Source organism: Hydra vulgaris, chromosome 13 (assembly GCF_038396675.1).
Source record: "Hydra vulgaris chromosome 13, alternate assembly HydraT2T_AEP".
Classification (NCBI taxonomy): Eukaryota; Metazoa; Cnidaria; class Hydrozoa; order Anthoathecata; family Hydridae; genus Hydra; species Hydra vulgaris.
The window spans coordinates 20,514,415-20,534,770 of NC_088932.1; the positions used below are offsets into that span (position 1 = coordinate 20,514,415).

The 20,356-nt window shown below is 28.0% G+C and overlaps 1 protein-coding gene across 1 annotated transcript in view; it reads right to left on the bottom strand.

Annotated features, from left to right (window-relative positions):
• Positions 1–19,969, bottom strand: part of LOC101241008 (uncharacterized) — a 76,410-nt gene extending 56,441 nt beyond the window's left edge. The window contains exons 1-2 of the mRNA XM_065815316.1: positions 19,834–19,969; positions 6,952–7,008 (exon numbers count right to left, since the gene is read on the bottom strand). Coding sequence (XP_065671388.1) covers positions 6,952–7,008; positions 19,834–19,926 — 150 coding nt within the window. The 5' untranslated portion in view covers positions 19,927–19,969. The remainder of the gene's footprint in view (positions 1–6,951; positions 7,009–19,833) is intronic.
• Between the last annotated feature and the right edge of the window lie 387 nt (positions 19,970–20,356).

The window sequence follows — 20,356 nt, forward strand, 5'->3', positions numbered from 1 at the left end:
CAATTATCTCTACTGCCCCACAAATTACACTGATATCGACGGTCCTGCTGGGTTTAGACCAGGTGATTGGAGGCAAGATAATGTTCTGCTGCACTGCAACCACTGTCATCAGGTTCTAACAACTACTCAAAAGATGCAAAGCAAGTTAGAGATGACTTTAAAGAATACTTCAATTCACCAGAAGGTGAACTCGAATGGCAATTAGACTTAGTAAATAGAAAATCATAAAGAAATCGCTTTAAAAAACTGTTAACACGTCAATTCTTATTTTTTTTAAAAAGTTCTAAAGCGTTCTAGAATTTCTGTAAATTTCTATAATTTCCATAAAGTTTCTGGATTTAAATATATATGTTAATACTCTTGATAAACATTTAGAAATTCATTTGAATGTTATTACGCAGAATTTATTTTATTTGTATCTGTAACACAGATAAAAATTAGGCATTAGCAAATATAAAATAAATAAAAGTAGATTTTAAAAAACATTTAGGTGAAAAGCAAATATAAAATACATAAGTAGATTTAAAAAAATAAATTTAAGGTAAAAAGTTACTATAGTAAACCATGTAGTTTAAGAGTAGTTGCTATCAACTATTTGTCAAAACATTACGACACTTTATATTCTGATATTTTATTAAGACAAAGTTAGTAATGTTAACAACTGATATGATAAGAAGATTTTTAGAGTAAGTTATAGTATAATATAATATAATATATATATATATAATATATATTTATATCTATATATTTATGTATATATTTATTATATATATATATATATATATAATAATATATACCTAATATAAACCTATATATATATATAATAATATATACCTAAACACTTTATCGTAAGTATATATATATATATATATATATATATATATATATATATATATATATATATATATATATATATATATATATAATATATATATATATATGTATATATTTTTGTATATATTTATTATATATATATATATAATAATAATAATATTTCCCTATTTAAATATATATATATATATAATAATATATACCTAAACACTCTATTGTAAGTGTGTATATATATACATACATGTATATATATAAATATATATATATATATATATATATATATATATATATATATATATATATATATATATATATATATATATATGTATATATATATATAACTTATATTATAATTTACTCTAAATTTCTTCAAGCTCGCCATACTTCATGTTGAAAAGAAGTGTTCTTATCTTTATCATGGCCTGTCTGTTTTCTTTTATTGGGAGTTCTTTCACAATTGGAATAAGGCTTCGACAAAATAGGGTTGTTTCATCTTCCTCGACATCTTCCATTGACTTTTTTATCATCTTGTCACACTCTACTAATGATTGTGACAATGACTCATCATTTTGATTTTTGATCCGTGCTTTTTTTGGAATGGATGGTCTTGTACAGCCTAATCTTTTTCGATTTTCAGTTATAATTAATTCACTGCTACAACTACTGACACTTGGACTTAATGGTAAAATACTACACTGTGAGTGAAATGACGGTAAAGCAAAATCTACATTAAAATCCGTTGGTTTGTTCGCACTTTTTTCATGTAAAAATGCCATTTGATCAAAAAACTTTCATTTTGGTAAGTTTGAGGCTGCTGCTCCTGATCTAGTCATACGGTTACGTTTATCTAAACATTTTTTTAGTGTGTCTTTCAGATTTTTTAAATTTTTCTGAAGGAAATCCTCTTCTTTACAAAATTTCAATGCAAGTTTTTTCCACGCATTTAATTTCACTAATCTGTCTTTGTATGTGCGATGATTAACATCCCATAAGCTTGGAAGCTCACGAACAGCTTCTAGAAAATTATCTATATCGAATTCAACAGGCATACAATTATCGCTTTCATTCTCTTTATTTTCGTCTACTTCACCAACTACTTCTTCATTCGTGATTGCAACTTCATTTTGAGAAGCATTTAATAAAGTTTCCAATAAATCAACGTTAACATTTCTTTCTTTAAACCACTGAATAAACGTGTTACTATTGTCGGCCATTATAATTTTGTTGTGTTTGTTTTTTTACATGCCGAATGTGCCATATTTGCTTATTTCAAAAGTTCTGATTGGCCCCGACTTCTACTTTTTTTGTAGCGAAAAAATTTGCTTCAAAAAAAGTAGAAGTCGATTCAACTATTTTGCGAAGAGAAATTTTTCGTCTAGCAATAAAAAAAAATCTTTGTGCGCATGCGCAGAATTATTTTTGGCGAAAATATTCGCTTTGCGCGAATTAATTCGCTCCGTGGAAAGCCGCCTTTAAGCTTAGTAAAATAATTTGACAAAATTGCGAATCATTTTTATGAAATGACGTGCATTTTGTATTTATTATAGTTGTTTGCTTTCTGTAACGACAAGAATATTTGCGAATATTTATTATTCAACTTGTTATATAGAAGTACAAATATGCAAATTTAAATTGTTTTTATTTGGTTTAACTATTTAAAAAAAGAATATGGAAAAAAAGAAGAAAGCGACGTTTTGGTTATATATGCCAGGAAAAAAAAAGTAGCTTTGTTATTTATTATTTTCAAGTGCATTTTTTTTTTCTAAATTAGGTTTTTTATTTATTTTGTTCCACTTTTTATTAATTTATTTAAAATATATAACTCTGCATCATGGTCTGTCATGCATATCACTTTCCTTGGTATAGGTCATGGTTCCGCAACCCGCGGCTCTTTTATCTAAACTGTGCGGCTCTCCATGCTGTCCTAATTATATATTATAATCCAGAAATGTCATTAAAACACATTAATTTATTATCCTTTTGATTCTTTAGAAGATTTTCAAAATAGTTTTAGGAAAATGGCTCTCTTCTTAGAATAAGTTGCCAACCCCTGGTATAGGTCATAAATACCGTTTATGCTTGTTATTTAATTATTAAAATAGCGTTTTCTCAAAAAAGAGTTTTTTTGATTTCTTTACCTTCTTTGAAAAACAATAATTTTAGTAAATTTTTTATAGGGGGAACATTTATTATGGGAGGTGAAGAAATGTTTTGTCCCACCGGAATGTTTGTTCAAAAATATACTTTACGGGGGAATGTTTGTCCAGCTACACACTTAGTGAATTGACTGCACGTTTTCTTATAATATGATATCTTATTATATAGTGTACATTTACCATCGGACCTAAAAAAATAAATATATTATAAATTTTGGGTTATAAGTTTTGAAAATAATGCCGAGAGAAAAAACACGATTCAAGTACCAATGTCAGGAGATTATGTGTTATGCCTTAGTTCGTTCCGATAAATGAAAAGATCACTGCAAAAAGATACTAATTTGGAAGGTTAGTATTAGTTAATATTTTTAATATATTCCATAGAATATGTTAAAGTAAGGATGTATTTATTTTAATAATTTTTTCAACGTTATAAACATATTGTTATTACTGGGTTAAATGCTAAATAAAGTTACCCAAGTTAGCAAAATTAGAATCAGAAAATTTTATTTTTTTTAAATACAGAAACTTGGAAGTCAAATTCAAAGTAATTGGATCTAGACAAAATGACGGAGAATGGGTTAAATATAAAGATGCTGTCAAAAATCCTTTGCTTGATGACGTCGTTGTTAGTAAACTAGTGTCAGAAAATTTAACTGATGTAATTATGGAATCCATCATACCCGACCAAGTTTTCCTTCCTGCAGTTTCAGAATTATTATCTCCAAATTCTATCGAACAAGTTTATGAGTCTGTAATAACAACCGAAGATAATGTTTGCGAAGCATTTAAAACTAAAAGCCTTATGATTCCAATGCCTGCATCTCGGATAAAATCTGAAAATATAATAGTCAATTCATGTGAAATTGAAAATAGCGTTGAAATAACATCTGTCGAATCTCAGGGCGATATTAATATTGCAATGTTTTTAAATTCTCGCATAACTGAATCTGTTATAAAACAATTGTTATTTACAAACCATTTGCCCAAAAAAATGTTTGTATTTCCACGAAAAAGTGACCGAGCTTGTTTGCAATCCTTGTTTTTAAAAAAATTACCTGACGGTTAGAAAAAAATCAAAAAATGTCTTAGTTATAGTTTTTCGAAAGATAGTTTCTATTTGGTGGACCACCAGCATCATTGAATTGGGTCGACAACTTAATAAAAAATTGGAGCAATGTATCAAGAGATATCGTAAATCACGAATACAATCGAGAACATCACGACACTGAGCTAGCAAGAATTAGATGGTGTAGTAAGAATTGACTAGATGAGATGTTTTCAAATTTACACATTACATCATCAGAAAAGAATAGGCAAATCGTATATGTGTCTATCGAATGTTTGAAATTTTTGTTTACTGAAATGAAAGCTAATCGTGGTTCCAAGTTGGGTAAATTTTTGCATCTTTTTTGAGTTTTCGATTTTGATGCTTCATCGGCCAATTATTTAGAAATGTTGAATACTATTCTTCAGATGATTTTCGTAAGAAACCGGAAATAAATCTATTAAGTCCACTTGACGTGCTAATAAAATGAAAAATTTAGTTGTTGAAAAAATTGCGAGGAACCAAAAGGTGTGTTCCATTATTAGTGATGGAACCCAAACTAAATCTAAAATGTAAGCTCTAAAGTAAAATACACCTGCTGGAAACACGTCCAGTTGAGAGAGTAATTGAAAAGTTTACAACAGGTTAAACATCTGGAAAAATTCTGAGTGAGAGAATTTTTTCAAATTTATCAAGTATCAAAGTCGAAATAAATTGGATTATTGGCCAAAGTTACAATGGCGCAAGTAACTGCAGAGGCAAATTAAATGGTCTAAAAACATTAATCCTTGAAAAGGCTCCACAAGCCATGTATGTTTGGTGTAGTGCACATCGATTAAATATAGTTATGAAGTCCGTTTTAAAATGTTGTTCCAAAATAACCAATATTTTAGGAATTATTCAAGAACTGTATAGTTTTTTCTCAGGACAAAAGCGACATTCTGTTTTGTCGAAATGGAGTAGAATGCCAGATATACGAAATTGTTAAAAAGAGTTTCTGATACAAGTGGAGATCAGCAGAAGACGGCATTAAAACTGTGCTAGATCGTTATGACTGCATTGTTTGATGCTTAGGAATTTTCGTCAACAAATAGTCATGACTCAGAGACAACAAATTCAAGAAATGGGCTGTTATGCAAAGTAGACGATAAAAGCTGTATAATGTGTGTGTATTTTTTGAAATCAATATTTGGTGTAACTGAGCCAGTTTCTCGTATTTTGCAGGCCAAGGCAGCAGATCTCTCAATTATAGTTTCACTAATTAATATTTATATAAAAAAAGCTGGCAAATATGGGGAAAAATGTTGATGATCTCTGTAATGACATTAAAAAATCCACAATAGAATCTTGTATCTTCCGCAATATTGACACCAACTTCAAACCAAAAAGAAACAGAAAGACAAAACTCATGCCAGGGGAGACGGCTGCTGATGAACGTATCAATGATCCTGAACAATAATTTAAAGTGAGGGTTTTAATTCGTGGATTGTATGTCATGTTGCAAGAGATGAATGAAAGATTCAGTGATAGCGATACTTCTTTTCGAGAAGAAACGCATTATTTCACAACTAAAAGTTTGTTATCATCTGAAATAATTAGAGTGTCTCAAATGCAAAACATTTGTAGCTTTTATGATTTGAATGCAAAAGATATTGCAAATGAAAGAAATTATTTTTGCCAGTTTTTCAGTCAGTGGTTGACTTTGTTAGTATAAAGGATATATATTCCGACAAAAAGGAAAAATCAGAGCAACAGCGGCCTGAAACACTATTTACAAACGAATCTGGAGAACTAAGTAATAACAAGGATTGTGAAAATGATGACAAATGTGATGTTTCTGAAGATGATCAAACTTCTAATAAATGGATTGACTATAGTTTCGTTAAGCCACGGCGAGCTCTAAAAGTACTGTAGTTGTTTACTAATTTACTTTGTTTTGTAAAAATATTGACAACTTTAGCGGTAACAAGTTGTAATGCTGAGCGTGCAATGAGTCGGGTGAAAATTATAAAAAATTGATTACGAAGCACAATGATTGATGATTGGTTTTTATCTCTAACAGTTTTAGCGAGCGAGAGAGACATACTGGAGTCTTTGCAATCAAAAGACATTATTGATCAATTTGCTATGTGTTCGACCAAACTGCAAAGGTTGTTAATTATCTAAAGGGAAGAGAATTTAATTTGAGTTTATCAACAGTACATTACCGGTAACTAAAACTTTGTAAAGAAAAATAAAATTGCAACCTAAAGTTTGTTAAGATCTTAAATAAAATTGTTTTAAATAAAAAAGCTTTTTATGCTTAAATAATGTAGCGTATGCTACTTTAGTTACACTCATATTGAAATTTATGTATTTTAAAAACATCTATTGCAAAAAGACGCCATTTTAAAACATCTTCTTAAGTTCAGATAAAACTTAACTGGGTAAACTTAAACATAAGTAATATTTAAGAATATCGGTCACGGTAACGGCTTATCTCTAAGGAGGCTTTTCCCTACAATATTCAATATATCTGGCATATCCGGCGTATCCGGATATTAAAATATATATACGGCATATCTGTATCCAGCCGGATATGTAAAAAACCGCTGGATGCAAATGCCGAACCAAAATATGTTTAATTCAAAACTGGGGATGGAAGGGGGGGGGAGGAGTTGCTTGATGAGGCTTGGGGGGGGGGGGATAGACGCCGCTGCTTCTTTCAACTCTTTTCTTCACTCTCTATAATCACTCTCTTTTTCACTTTCTATTAACTTTTTTCATTACTTTCTATTAACTCTCTTTTTCACTTTATTTCACACTATTGTTTCCAAACTTATATAACGTTTGTTAAAAATGAAAAACTGATTATACCATTTTACAATTAATTTAGACTTTAAAATATAAATCTAACTGCGAATAAAAAAACAATACCTTAACAAGTTTTGGCAAGTACGAAAAAACGGTTGTCATTGTCATGGCATCAATAAACTAAATAAAGAAAATTTTTGATTATTTATATTTTTATTTCAGTGTCAACAGCTATATAAATATCCCATTATTCAACCCATTATATATATATATATATATATATATATATATATATATATATATATATATATATATATATATATATATATTTATATATATATATATATATATATATATATATATATACAATACCGTGGCTAGTGGTTGGAGGTCCCCTCCATAAAACCTGCTATTTAGGCCCCAAAATCTTAAAATTTTTCCACAAGGAACAACTTTAAAAAATAATTAAAAAGCTCATCAAGTTTGCAAAAGGGCCCCTAAATTTCCGAATAAGTCCCCTAAAATTTTATTTATATCTGAAATATCTTGCAATACAATAAAATGCGGTCATTCTAATTTCACTCATTATAGATTATAGTGCAAGTATTGATATTATTGAAATATTTTTTATATATCATTGTAAAGAAGTATGCATTTTTGGGCAGTGGTGCAGCTTCTCCTCTTGTCTCTGGTACTTCTGGTAATTACTGGCCTCATTTAAAGTTTGTTTTGGTAATTTATACATTAATAAAACTTTCTACTAATTTTTTTTTTTTTACAGAGAGTTCGAGAGGAGGGGATTAAAAACTTCACCCACTAAGTATGCACTATTTTCTAATATATGTTATAAAGTAGTAAAATTTAGTTTTTACTTTTCAACCGTTTTAATAAACCTAAAAGTATTTATAAGAACTAAAGATTTTGGTACTCCGTTGTGTTAAACTATCACCACTACATCCACCACCACATACACCACCACCTTTAACTCTAAGAACTCTTATGCTTGCTTTAGTTCTGAAATACAATAACAACAATATTTTGTATAGAAAAACTAAAACATAAATAAAAATTTTTTTTTATTTAAAACTTTGCTTTTTTTAATAGAAACGATGATGGTTTGGTGGCACTCTAATCCCTTGGATACAAATCAAATCAAATCAAATATATTTCTAAATAAGTTATAACATTTCAAGGAAATTTACAATAGTACAAGTACTAATATAAAGTAAATACATGAATATACAACATAACCTTATAGTCAATGATGAAAATAGTAACAATAACTGATATCAATAATACTAATTATAATAATAATGAGATTAATAATAATGATAATTATAATAATAATAACAATAACAACAATAATATCAATAATAATACTAATTGTAATAAGAACACTAATAACAGCAACAACAATGGTAATAACAATAATAACAATAATAATAGGAATTATAATAATAAAAATAATAATAATAATAGTAACAAAATGATAACAATTATAACAAAAGGAGAACTTCATAAATAAAGACAATAACAGCAGCAACAAAAATTTATTAAATAATGACGCCAATAACAAAGATTTAGCACGAAGTAGAGAATGGCAGAATGAAAAGAGATAAATAAATAGATAGATAAATAAAGAATGCCAAAATATTGGTACTAAAATTAATAATATTAAATGAAAAATTTAATAAAAAGTTTAAAAATGGCTGATAGAAAACCAAAATTTCAAAATGTTAAAAATATCAAATAAAAAACTGAAGGATCACGAATTGATATATATAATAAAGAATTCCAATATTAATTAGTAGAAATATTTTATTGTATTTTTTTAACAAACAATTAAAAAGCTTGATTTTAAAATCAGAGATTTAAAATTAAGAGATTTTAGATCAGGAGCTAGTTTGTTTCATGAGCTAATACATTGATATTTAAGCTAATACATTAATATTTAAGCTAATACATTGATATTTAAGCTAATACATTGATACGCCTGGCAGTCAGAAAACAATTTGCAATGTCTTTCTTACAACTATCTTTTAATACCAAGTTACACGCATTTAGATGAGAGTAAACAAAGTTATAGAAAAACTTAACTAGTTTAGACCACAGATTCTTCAACAAGTCCATTTATCAAAAATTTGATACCTTTTGATAAATTTTTCACCTTTGAAATACTGTATTGGTGCTCTTTCCAACAATGTGTAACAATCAAATATTTAATCAATTTAAAAATTTTATGTTACCATACCAAATTATTGATTCTGGCATTTCAACAGATGAAACATGGCAATGCTATGGGTACTGTTTTTTAAATGGAACTGATGCTGGTCTTTCACATAAATATAAAACGGTGATAGATGTTTTTATTTTATCTAAGTTTGAAGTATGAAGTATATAAAAGAATAAAAAAATTTTGATTTGTATTTAAAAATATTGGATCAACAATTTGGATCATTTTGATCAGCATGATCAATGGAAGCATCTTGAGGTCAAGAAATATTCCATTCGTCCATTTAAAAGTAGAATTTAAGATATTTCAAGTACCTTAGATAAATTTATTTTCAACTGTTCTTAGAAATAAACCATATGATGATCTCCAAAAAGCTAGAATGGCTATTATCAGCAAAAATTTTACGTTTACGTCAAAAAATGAAAGATTTAAAGGGGAATTTGTCAAGCGATGATTTGAAAATATTTGGGAAAGGGAAACTGAACGATATGTCAATAAACAAAATGCAAAAGTTTGTAGAACACAAAATATAAATAATCTACTTACCATTGCGCAATTTAATCATATAATATCAATCGTGATCAATTTTATTTGAAAGATAAAAGCAGCTGATGCAAATGAAAATTAACCTATTAATAAAATGGCCTAAATTACCTATGGCAGTTATAAGAGGAGAAAATTTTTTTTTCAAGACTTGTCTAACTCTGAAATGCTTAGAAAGTGCTTACATAAAATGACACAAAATTGCAATGAGCCATTAAATGGTTTGATATGGGAGCGATACCCTAAGCGCACCTTATGCGACAAAAAAAAAATTATCAAAACAACTATTTTTTCTTTGATTTAAAATTAAAATGATTAATTCTTTTCTTTAAGTTGCATTTTTTAAAAAGTTTGGGTTTCGTTCAGGTGTTTATTTTGAAAAAGGAAGTTACAAAAGAAGTTATAAGCGATTATTCAATACGTTAACAAAATTAACAGTTATTAACAAAAAACAAAGAAAACTTAAAAGATCCACTAAAAATGGTTACATAGACAATAAGAAGCAAACTAATGATGTAAACTCTTATGCTAGAGGTAGTTTTGAGCAACTTTTTATATGAAAAAGATTTTGTTTTTAAACTTTTTTTTTTAATGCAATTTTTAGGACTTAAATATGCTTTACATTTGAAAATATTAATATCTTCAGTTTTGTTGAAGCTTTTGTAAGTTTATTAACTTATTTATGAGGACTGGAGCTAGAGTTGTAAAATTTAAACATTAAATAAGTTAGTTTGAACTTAGTTTGTCAGATTGACACAGACGTAAAATCGATTTTGTTACATTTATTGGTGCCATTTTAGATTTACCAAACATTTAAATAATCTTATAGTTCAGGCTCTGAAGTAACTATTTATCTACCATATAGCAAAATATACATGTATTAGTGAAACTTTTACTCGAGATACCCATGTTTTAGTTAAGTTAAGATTTTAGACAAATTATGCTGATTCAGCATCAAAAAATACAAATTTTCATTTTCTTTTAAAAATTAAAAGTTTTTAATAAAGCTTTATAACATAAAAAATTATTATCAAACTTGAAACTAAGTCAGAATTGATGGGGTTGTATATTTTAATGGAGGTGTACCAACATGTCTAATTTACCTTAGGCAGTACGTTAGGCATGTTTTATGTTTAACTTATAAACTAAATAGCCAAGGCAAAATTTGTATCAAATTTAGTATTTGGTAATTTACTGAAAACTATTAGAAATAAATGAAAAAATATAGGTGTAAAATAAATAAATATTAAACTAGGTGTAATCTGCAGCAACTGAATAGCTCTTTAACTTTTCATTTAAAAACTGAAAAAAAAAAAAAAACTGTATGTGAATACGTTTTTGTTGTAATTATCGGATGTCTTTTTGACGCAGACAAATGACTCGTTTGAAAAATTTTATCTACACATAAAAAATTCTAGATCTGCCCATGCTTTTATCAAAGGCGGCTCCAAAAAAAGAAGGCGTAGCAATGCCATCATCCCCCCAACCACTCTTAGATATTTAAAAAAATTTTTTTTTTGTAAATTTGCTTATTTAACTCAGGATATTGTAAAAAAATGGAAGTAAATTAGGGAGGCTTTAAAAGTTTATATAAAATTAGGATATCAGAGTATATATTCTATTTCATAGTTTCATAGATTAAGACTAATATTTTAATAAAAGTAATTTAAAAAATTTCATGATTGTGGACTTGACTGCTCACAAATAATTAAATTTAAAAACCGCCGCTTTACTTAACTAGATGGTCTGGATCCACCAAATCAAAAAAATTTTAAAAAATAAAGTAAAATTACCCTCTCTCTAGATGGTCTAGCTCCGCCCCTGACTTTAAGGTTTTATGTACTATTTACGGGTTCTTTTAAAAAAAAAAACATCTGCTGTTTCAAAATAAAATAATGTTTGTATATATTATAAAGTTCTCTTTATTACAAAAGAATCTTTGGATGAAGTTTATTTTAATTGGTAAACTAATTTGCCACTTTTGTTAAAAATTATATATATATATATACATATATATATATATATATATATATATATATATATATATATATATATATATATATATATATATATATATATATATATATATATATATATATATATATATATATATATATATATATATATATACATATATATGTATATATATAATGTCAAAAAATAGTAATCGATATATATGAAACGTTATAATTTTTTAATAAAACACGAAAAAATTTATTCTTTTAAGGGATCGTCCTTAAATTACGCAATCTTTATAGTTCATGTTAGTTAAGCTTCATGTTATCTTCTCATCTTCTTCTTACTTACTTTATAATGTAGGATAGTAACTAAAACCTGTAGTTATTTATATACGTAAACCGTTGAGTAGATTAAAGTACTCAATATTTGGAGCCCAAGGAGAGAGCGTTATTTTTCAGCCCTCGAAGCTGTCGTTTAATTTGTTGCTGATCCTAATGTTATTAGCTGTCGTTAAAGTTTGTCGCTGATTCTCGAGTTCGAAAAAGTTTGTTAGAAAATAGAGTTGAGTTAAGTACTTATTGATATTGTGATTGTTTTTTGGGTTAATCCATAATTTGGGGTTGTTTAATGCACGTATTTTTATTAGCATTAAAAAAGTTATTTATATATATATTTGTTTGTTATTTGTGTTTGTGAATTGACCATAGTGTTTTAAGTGAACATCATTTCTTGACATTCCTGGGTTTATATAATGTCAAGTATACCTGGCAAACGACGTGTTCGTACCATTACGGTAACTGCTATTAAAAACATATTTGAAAAGGCTAATGATTTTATGACTAATTTTAGCCAAGATAATAGCTCTATAGAAGAACTATCTAGTTTTAAAGAAGTTTTAGTTGAAAAATATAACAAAATCAAATTAATGGATGATGATTTGATCAATTTAATTGAGGACGAAGAAGAGTTACAGAATGAAGAGAATTTAGTTAATGAATTTTCTTTATATTTTAAGAAGAACATAAAGGTAATCGAAAAATTCAATGATAATATTTATAAAAGTAACGAATCACAATCTAGTACTGTGAAAAGTTTTGCAAATCATACTAATATTAAGCTTCCACCTTTGAAATTAAGTACCTTTAATGGGAAGCCTGAGGAATGGCAGACGTTTTTTGAAAATTTTGAATGTGCCATCCATAATAATAATGACCTTTCCCCAATTCAAAAGCTTAATTACTTACGAAATTTACTCGAAGGGAAAGCTTTAAAAACAATTTCGGGTTTAGCTTTAACAAATGACAACTACCATACATCTTTAGAATTACTTAAAGAAAGATTTAGTGATAAGCAACCTTTAATTTCAACACATATGAAGTCACTCCTATCTTTAGAGAGAGTGCAGAATATAAGCAATATTTCATTATTACGACGTATACATGATAATATCGAAGTTCAAATTAGAAGCTTAGAAAACCTAGGTATAGATTCAACTATGTATGGACCTTTATTAATTCCTATTGTAATGCAAAAAAGTCCAGAGGAGTTAAATTTAATTATTGCTAGAAACTTCGATTGCTGTGATAATTGGGATATAAAATATGTTTTAAAATCTTTAAAATCTGAATTACAAGCTAGGGAGAAGGCGCAGTCAGGCAGAAAAGGTAATTTTAATCCATCAACAGCAGAAGTACTACATTCTAGTACTTCCTTTAAGCCACATAATGAGTTAAAGTGCATTTTTTGTAGTAAAAATCATAAAAGTGAAAATTGTAAAATTGTAACAAATATAATATCTAGAAGAAATATTTTAAGAGAAAAAAGGCGTTGCTTTAATTGCCTGAAATCAGGTCATATGTCTAATGATTGTCGTTCCAGAATTAGCTGTTTTGAGTGCTCAGGTAAGCATCATGTGTCTATGTGTTTTAAAAGGTTTCCTTCTCATATTGACGATAATAAAAAATCAAACAGTAAATTGACGTCTGTTGCTAGTACTGAAGCATTAAAATCTAAAAATGTGTTGTTGCAAACTGCTATGGTTACCGTGAAAAATAAGGATAAAACACTTAGATGTCGCTTTTTATTTGACAGTTGTTCTCAACTAAGTTATGTTTGTAACTACTAAGTTAAGTGTAAGTATATAGTTAAATTGCCACTGAAAGAGAACCACCCACTATTGAGTGATAATTATAGCTTATGTATGAAACGTTTGAACACAGTTCTAAAAAAGTTAAAGAATGATTCTGACCTTTTGAATGAATATAATGAAATAATCATCGATCAATTAAAGTCTGGTGTAATAGAGAAAGTAGATAGTTATGGTTCGAGTATTGGGGAGGTACATTACTTGCCACATCGCCCAGTGTGTCGTAAAGATAAGACTACAACTAAAGTAAGAATTGTTTTTGATGCAAGTTCCACATTATCGGGTCCATCATTAAATGAATGTATAAATGCTGGACCAAGTTTAGCAACACCTTTATTTTTTATATTATGACGGTTTCGTGCAAATAAATATGCCTTTATTGCAGATATAGAGAAAGCATTTTTACAAATTGCTCTTGATAAAAATGACAGAAATTATTTACGTCTAATATGGTTCGATGATATCTATAATATTAACAATAGTAATTTGTTTTCATCTCAACTAGCCACTTATCGTTTATGTCGTGTTCCTTTTGGCGTTACTTCATCTCCATTTCTCCTTAATGCCACGTTGATATATCATGCAGAGAGGTATTGTCTCTCTGATAGTAAATTTTTGTCTAAGTTTTTACTATCTTTGTATATAGATGATTTGAATTCTAGTGGTAGTTCCATTGAAGAAGGGGTTTTATTTTTTAATAAATGTAAAGATTTATTAAAAGAAGGAGGGTTTAACTTAAGAAAATTTGATTCTAACTCTTTAGATTTCGAGAAACAAATTAATGGTGACAACGCTGAGAGGAAATCAAATTCAAAAGTTTTAGGTCTTAATTGGATTAAGACAGAAGATTTGATAATTTATTCGTTTGAGGAGTTGGTAAATTTGCCTCGATAACTCCCACAAAAAGAAAAATAATGAGTTTCATCGCCAGTATTTATGATCCAATAGGTCTTATAAATCCAGTAGTTGTTACATGCAAAATTTTATTTCAAAAAATTTGCATTGCTAAATTAGGGTGGAATGAAAAACTATTTGGCGACTTATTGTCTGCTTGGAACGTTATTTTAGATGATTTCAAATCTGTTTTTCAAATAGCAGTACCTCGATGGTATATGAGCCCTGGGTTGGGTAAAATGAATGATGTAAAATTTGAATTACATGGAAAAAATCAAAATTTGAAGAACATCCTTTGGGTGTTGTGTCTATCTTAGATTTTTTAATGCTAATTTTGGTCGTGCCTCTTTGATAGCCTCGAAGTCTAGGATTGCCCCATTAGGCAAGAGCACGATCCCTCGATTGGAACTTTCTGCAACTTTACTTTTAGCAAAATTAATAACATCTATTTATGATCAATTAATATCCGTATATAACATTTCAAATATAGTGTATTGGACTGATTCGACAATTTGCTTGCATTGGATTTCCAAGACTAATAATACCTATGAGCAATTTATACAAAACAGATTAACTAAAATAAGAGAATTGACTTTAATTTGTAATTGGAAATATGTTGAATCGTGTTGAAATCGGCGATGAAATCCTGCAGATATAATTTCTCGAGGATCTTCTCTCAAGAAATTAAATAATAATGAACTTTGGTTTTCTGGTTTCCATATTATGAGCATGTTAATTATGCAAATGAAACACTTGAAGTTTTATGTAATGTGGCACATGTTAAATTTAATATTAATCTTGACTTTATTAATATTGCTAAATTTAGTGATTTTAGGTACTTACTACGAGTGACATCGTGGATTCTTCGATTCATAAATAATGCAAAAGACAACCACTTTAAAGTCGGGTCCAATTACTTCTGATGAAATAAATAACTCGAAACGTTTGTGGATTAAATTTTCACAGATAAATCTAATTGATGAGAATAATTTTAAACAGTTACGAAAAGATCTACGTTTATTCGTTGATGATGGAATATTTCGATGTCGTTGCAGAATTGAGAATGCTGATTTAGAATACGACATTAAGTTTCCTATTTTTATTTTTAATAACTAATATATTTCTAAATTGTTAATTTTACATTTTCATAAGCTTGTAAAGCACAATGGTGTAAAAGAAACGATCAATGCTTTAAGATCTCAGTATTGGATACATTGTTGCAGGCGTTTAGCAAACAGTGTGATACGAGAATGTACAACTTGTCGACGTATGGAGGGTAAACCTTATTCTTATCCACCTGCTCCTCCTTTACCTGAAAGTCGTTTAAACTCTGATTTTGCTTTCAAGTGTATAGCGTTGGATTATGCTGGTCCAGTATACATTAGAGATGTTTATGATAAAAGTACATTAAATAAAGCTTGGATTTTTTTGTTTACATGCTGCAGCAGTCGTTCGATTATATTAGACTTAGTAGCTAACTGCTCATCAAGTGCATGTATTTTGGGTATTCGTCGATTTATTGGAAGGCGGTGTGTTCCTGAAACTATTTATTCTGACAATGGCTCTCAATTCGTTTCATTTGAAACTCAATCATTTGCTGCAAACCATTCTATAAGATGGAAATTTAATGCTCCTTCGGCACCTTGGTGGGGAGGGATGTTTGAGCGACTAGTACGAATGACGAAAAGATGTTTAAAGAAAGCCTTAAAGACCTCGAAAGCTTCATATGAAGAGTTGCGAACTTTACTTACTGAAATTGAAATGGTTCTAAACAACCGACCTTTAACATATTTATATAATAATCAAGGTGACGAGGCACTCACACCAAATCATTTGGTTTTTGGACATAAACTAAAGTTTGAGTCGAGTCTTGGTACTTGTGATGAAATAGAACAAGATCTGCATATACGAAACAATAACTTAAGTAATATATTGGATCGTTTTAGAAAAAGATTTAAAAATGAGTACTTAACAGAATTACGTGAGTATCATCGATCGAACCGGAGTAATGGTTGTTATAGTGTTAGTGTTAATGACATAGTTTTAATTGAAAGTGATAACTATAAAAGACAATTATGGAAGTTAGGACGTGTCGACGAGTTAATATATTCAAACGATGGACTTATTCGAGTCGCTAAAGTTCGATACATACAAGAAAATGGTAAATCCTGTTTAGTCTCTCAACCCATTAATAAGCTGTATCCTATGGAATATTCTGGTAAAGAAAAGACGTTAACTGTTACCTTTGTTAACGAGAAGAATATTCCTTTACTCGTCTATGGTGGCGGGAGTGTTGAAGCCTATTCGGCTTTCCGCGAATAACCTATTGGTTATAACTATTTCCCGCGATGTCTTGCATGTTTAGCCATGCTCTTTATATAGTTTTTATAGTTCATGTTAGTTTAGCTTCATGTTATCTTCTCATCTTCTTCTTACTTACTTTATAATATCTGATAGTAACTAAAACCTGTAGTTATTTATATACGTAAACCGTTGAGTAGATTAAAGTACTCAATATTTAGTAATATTGTAAATGATTTGCAATAGGAGTAAATGATTTGCTCATTTACACGATGATTTTGTTGAAATATTTTAATTTTTTGTTAAGCCTCTCCAAAGAAAACTTGTGACCTTTTCGTTTTGCTTATCAATTAAATTTAGCGTTGCGTAATTTATGGACGATCCCTAAAGGTCTTTTGATTAGGTTATTTTTATGATCTTTTTAATAGAAACTAGATTTGAAAAAATCTTTATTTAAGCTAAATTATGACTAAAAAAAAATCTTATGGACTTGAGTAAGCAAATAACTTGAAAAAATTATAATTCCTCTTTAGATTTTAAAGAAAAAAGGCGGCAGTTCAAAACTGCCGCCTTTTTTCTTTGAAATCCAAAGTATATCCGCTACTCAAAACTTGTTTAAGTTGATTTAAAGCACAAAAATAACTTATAATCAATAATAAAATGTTTAACTTTTCTTTTTTTTTAAAAAACTATAAAATATTTGAATAAAATACTATTTATAAAAAGACTTATTCTAGTTATAAATTTTTTGTTTTATCAATAATGATATAAGATCAAGATATTTAAAAAAACGTCAAACTATAAATTGTAAAATATTGCTCGACACTTGACCTGGCATAAAATCAAGTAATATGCAAGTAATAAATTATTGTGTACACGAAAAGCCATTAAAGGCCAACTTTTTCGGTATACAAAAGTCATTGGCGGTCGCCTTTCAGAAATTTATATGCAGTAGAATGTTTTTGTTATTGTTTTTAGTTGATTTCGCCTCTTAGTTATTTTCGTCTTTTTTCACAGCGTTTTTTTTTAACTATCACAAACCTTAGTTTTAAGTTTAAAACAAAAGATAAAAATTGTAAATTCTACTTTATTACCTAGGGTGGTATTTTCTACATTATTACCTAAGGTGGTATTTTATTACCTAAGACTTTTTTTGTCATAGACAACAAAACATATAAGTAGTTAAACAGTTTTTGTTGGGATCAAAGTTAATGTTTTAACCAAGACATTAAATTATAAATTTTAATCATTAAACTTTTGTAAAATTGTTTTCGTAAAATTTTGCAATATTCTTCATTTTTCATTTAAAACTTAAGAAAATTAGTTTATACTTTTGAATTTGAATTTTATCGAAAAACCAAAATATTGGTTTTTGAATTTGAATTTTATCGAATAACCAAAATTGTTATGAATATTGGATTTTTTTTCCTTAATCAAAAACTAATTTTTTGCAACACAATTTAAAACGCAGATTATTCAACCAAAATATAAGCAACTGAAACTTTCATTTCCAACGAAAATTTAACGAACTACTGTTTGATTTGAACTACTTAAATTTGAATTTTTTTTTTTTTTTTGCTTCTTAAGTTCATATTCACATGAATAACTTGATGTAAGCAAAAAATATTCATAAAAAAAAAATCATATTAAATTTTTATTCACCAGTAAAAATTATTAAGTTTTTAGTGCCGTTATGAGAATTTTTCTGTTATAAGATTATTCTTTAGTCATAATTTAATTTAAATAAAGATTTCTTTAAATCTACTTTATATTAAAAAGATCATTATAAAAGCCTAATCAAAGACCTTAAGGGATCGTCCATAAATTACGCAACACTAAATTAAATTAATAAGCAAAACAAAAAGACAATATGGATCTTTCGACGTCATTTTATTGTCTAACAATATTTAAAACGTTTTAAATTCTCAATATCAATAACTTTTAAAAGTTATACTTTGAGAGGTATACTTTGATGTCAAATTTTTAATATTCACACTTAACTAATTTTTACTTACCTTGCTGGTTGCGTTGGGTTTCGGTGGCGTCATTTTATAAGGATATCTATCCCATAATGACTTGCTATATAAAGAAATTCCATAGCTTCAGTTAAATTTTATCTGCATATCAATCCAATAATGACTTGCGCAACATAAATTAATTCTATTTTTATCACCGCAACTCTACGTTAAAGAAATAAATGTTGGCAAATATTTTTATTTCTTCTGGGGGAAAAAACTCTGTTCCAATTTGGTGACTGCTACCAAATGAGAAGCAGAAGCGAGTTTTTGATTTTCGTAAAAAAACAAGCTTTATCAGGTTTATGACAAAATCCAGTTAGCATTTTTTCCGAAAATTTGCAATAAAAATATAAATTTTTTTTACTAATTTGTCGTATATATATTATTTTGTCGTGATAAGTAAGAATTTTATCTTCGAGCCTTTTTGTAAAATATAAACCCTTTTAACACCTTTTTTTTTAATTCAGTTTACCTAACCTTGCCTTGGCATAGTGGTCGTAAAAAATTACTTTAGAATGTTACTAAAACAAAATTACTTTTCAAATACTTTTGATCCAAAAAACAACGTCGAAATTTGGAAAATTTTGTCAACAAAGTTTTTCAAATTATCATTCCTAAATGAAAAGAAGTCACCGAAATTGATTTTTCAGCAAATGGTCACTAAGGTTCACTTATGTTCAGAGAAATAATTTTCTTATCATTATCACCCTTGAATCAGCAGCAATTAATTTCATTATAGTTTTAGCGTCAATGAATGCCTTACTACACTTTTTATACAAGTAGGTGTTTTCAAAATGATAAAAAGTATACATCTTTAAAACTTTTTTGATACGACAAAAATACATCTTGTGTTTACTGGAATAATTTTAAGTTTTCAAACAAAAATGGAAATAAACAAAAAAATAACTTACAAATAAAAATGTAAGTGCAAAAATAACAGAGTGCTTGAGTGGATTCATTCCTTCACTGTAAAACATACGCCGTAAAACTAACTTGAAATTCATATTGCAATTTTAAAAACTTTCCTAAAGTAATTTTAAAACATTAAAAATTAAACCTTTTTAAAATACTTTAGTAAATTTTTTTTTACAGTAGCGTGTTGACATTAAATTAACCTTATTTTATGCTTTTTAAAACCTTTTATATTAATCTTCAACAATTTTTCACAAGATTTTTTTGTTAGGTTATATAACAATTACTTCATATAATGTATTTTATTATTAGGTGCAGATTTGTAAGACGGCGCCTTGTGCAAAAATATATGAGTACCCTTGAAAGTAAAGTAAGCTTTGCTAAAACTATATACTTGCATAAATCCAGACAGAAAACAAGTGAAAAATTTTTAGAAAACTATTGCACACCACATTAATTATATTGTTCATCATATATATGCATGTCTAATAACAACCCAATTAACTGCAAAACATTAATAAA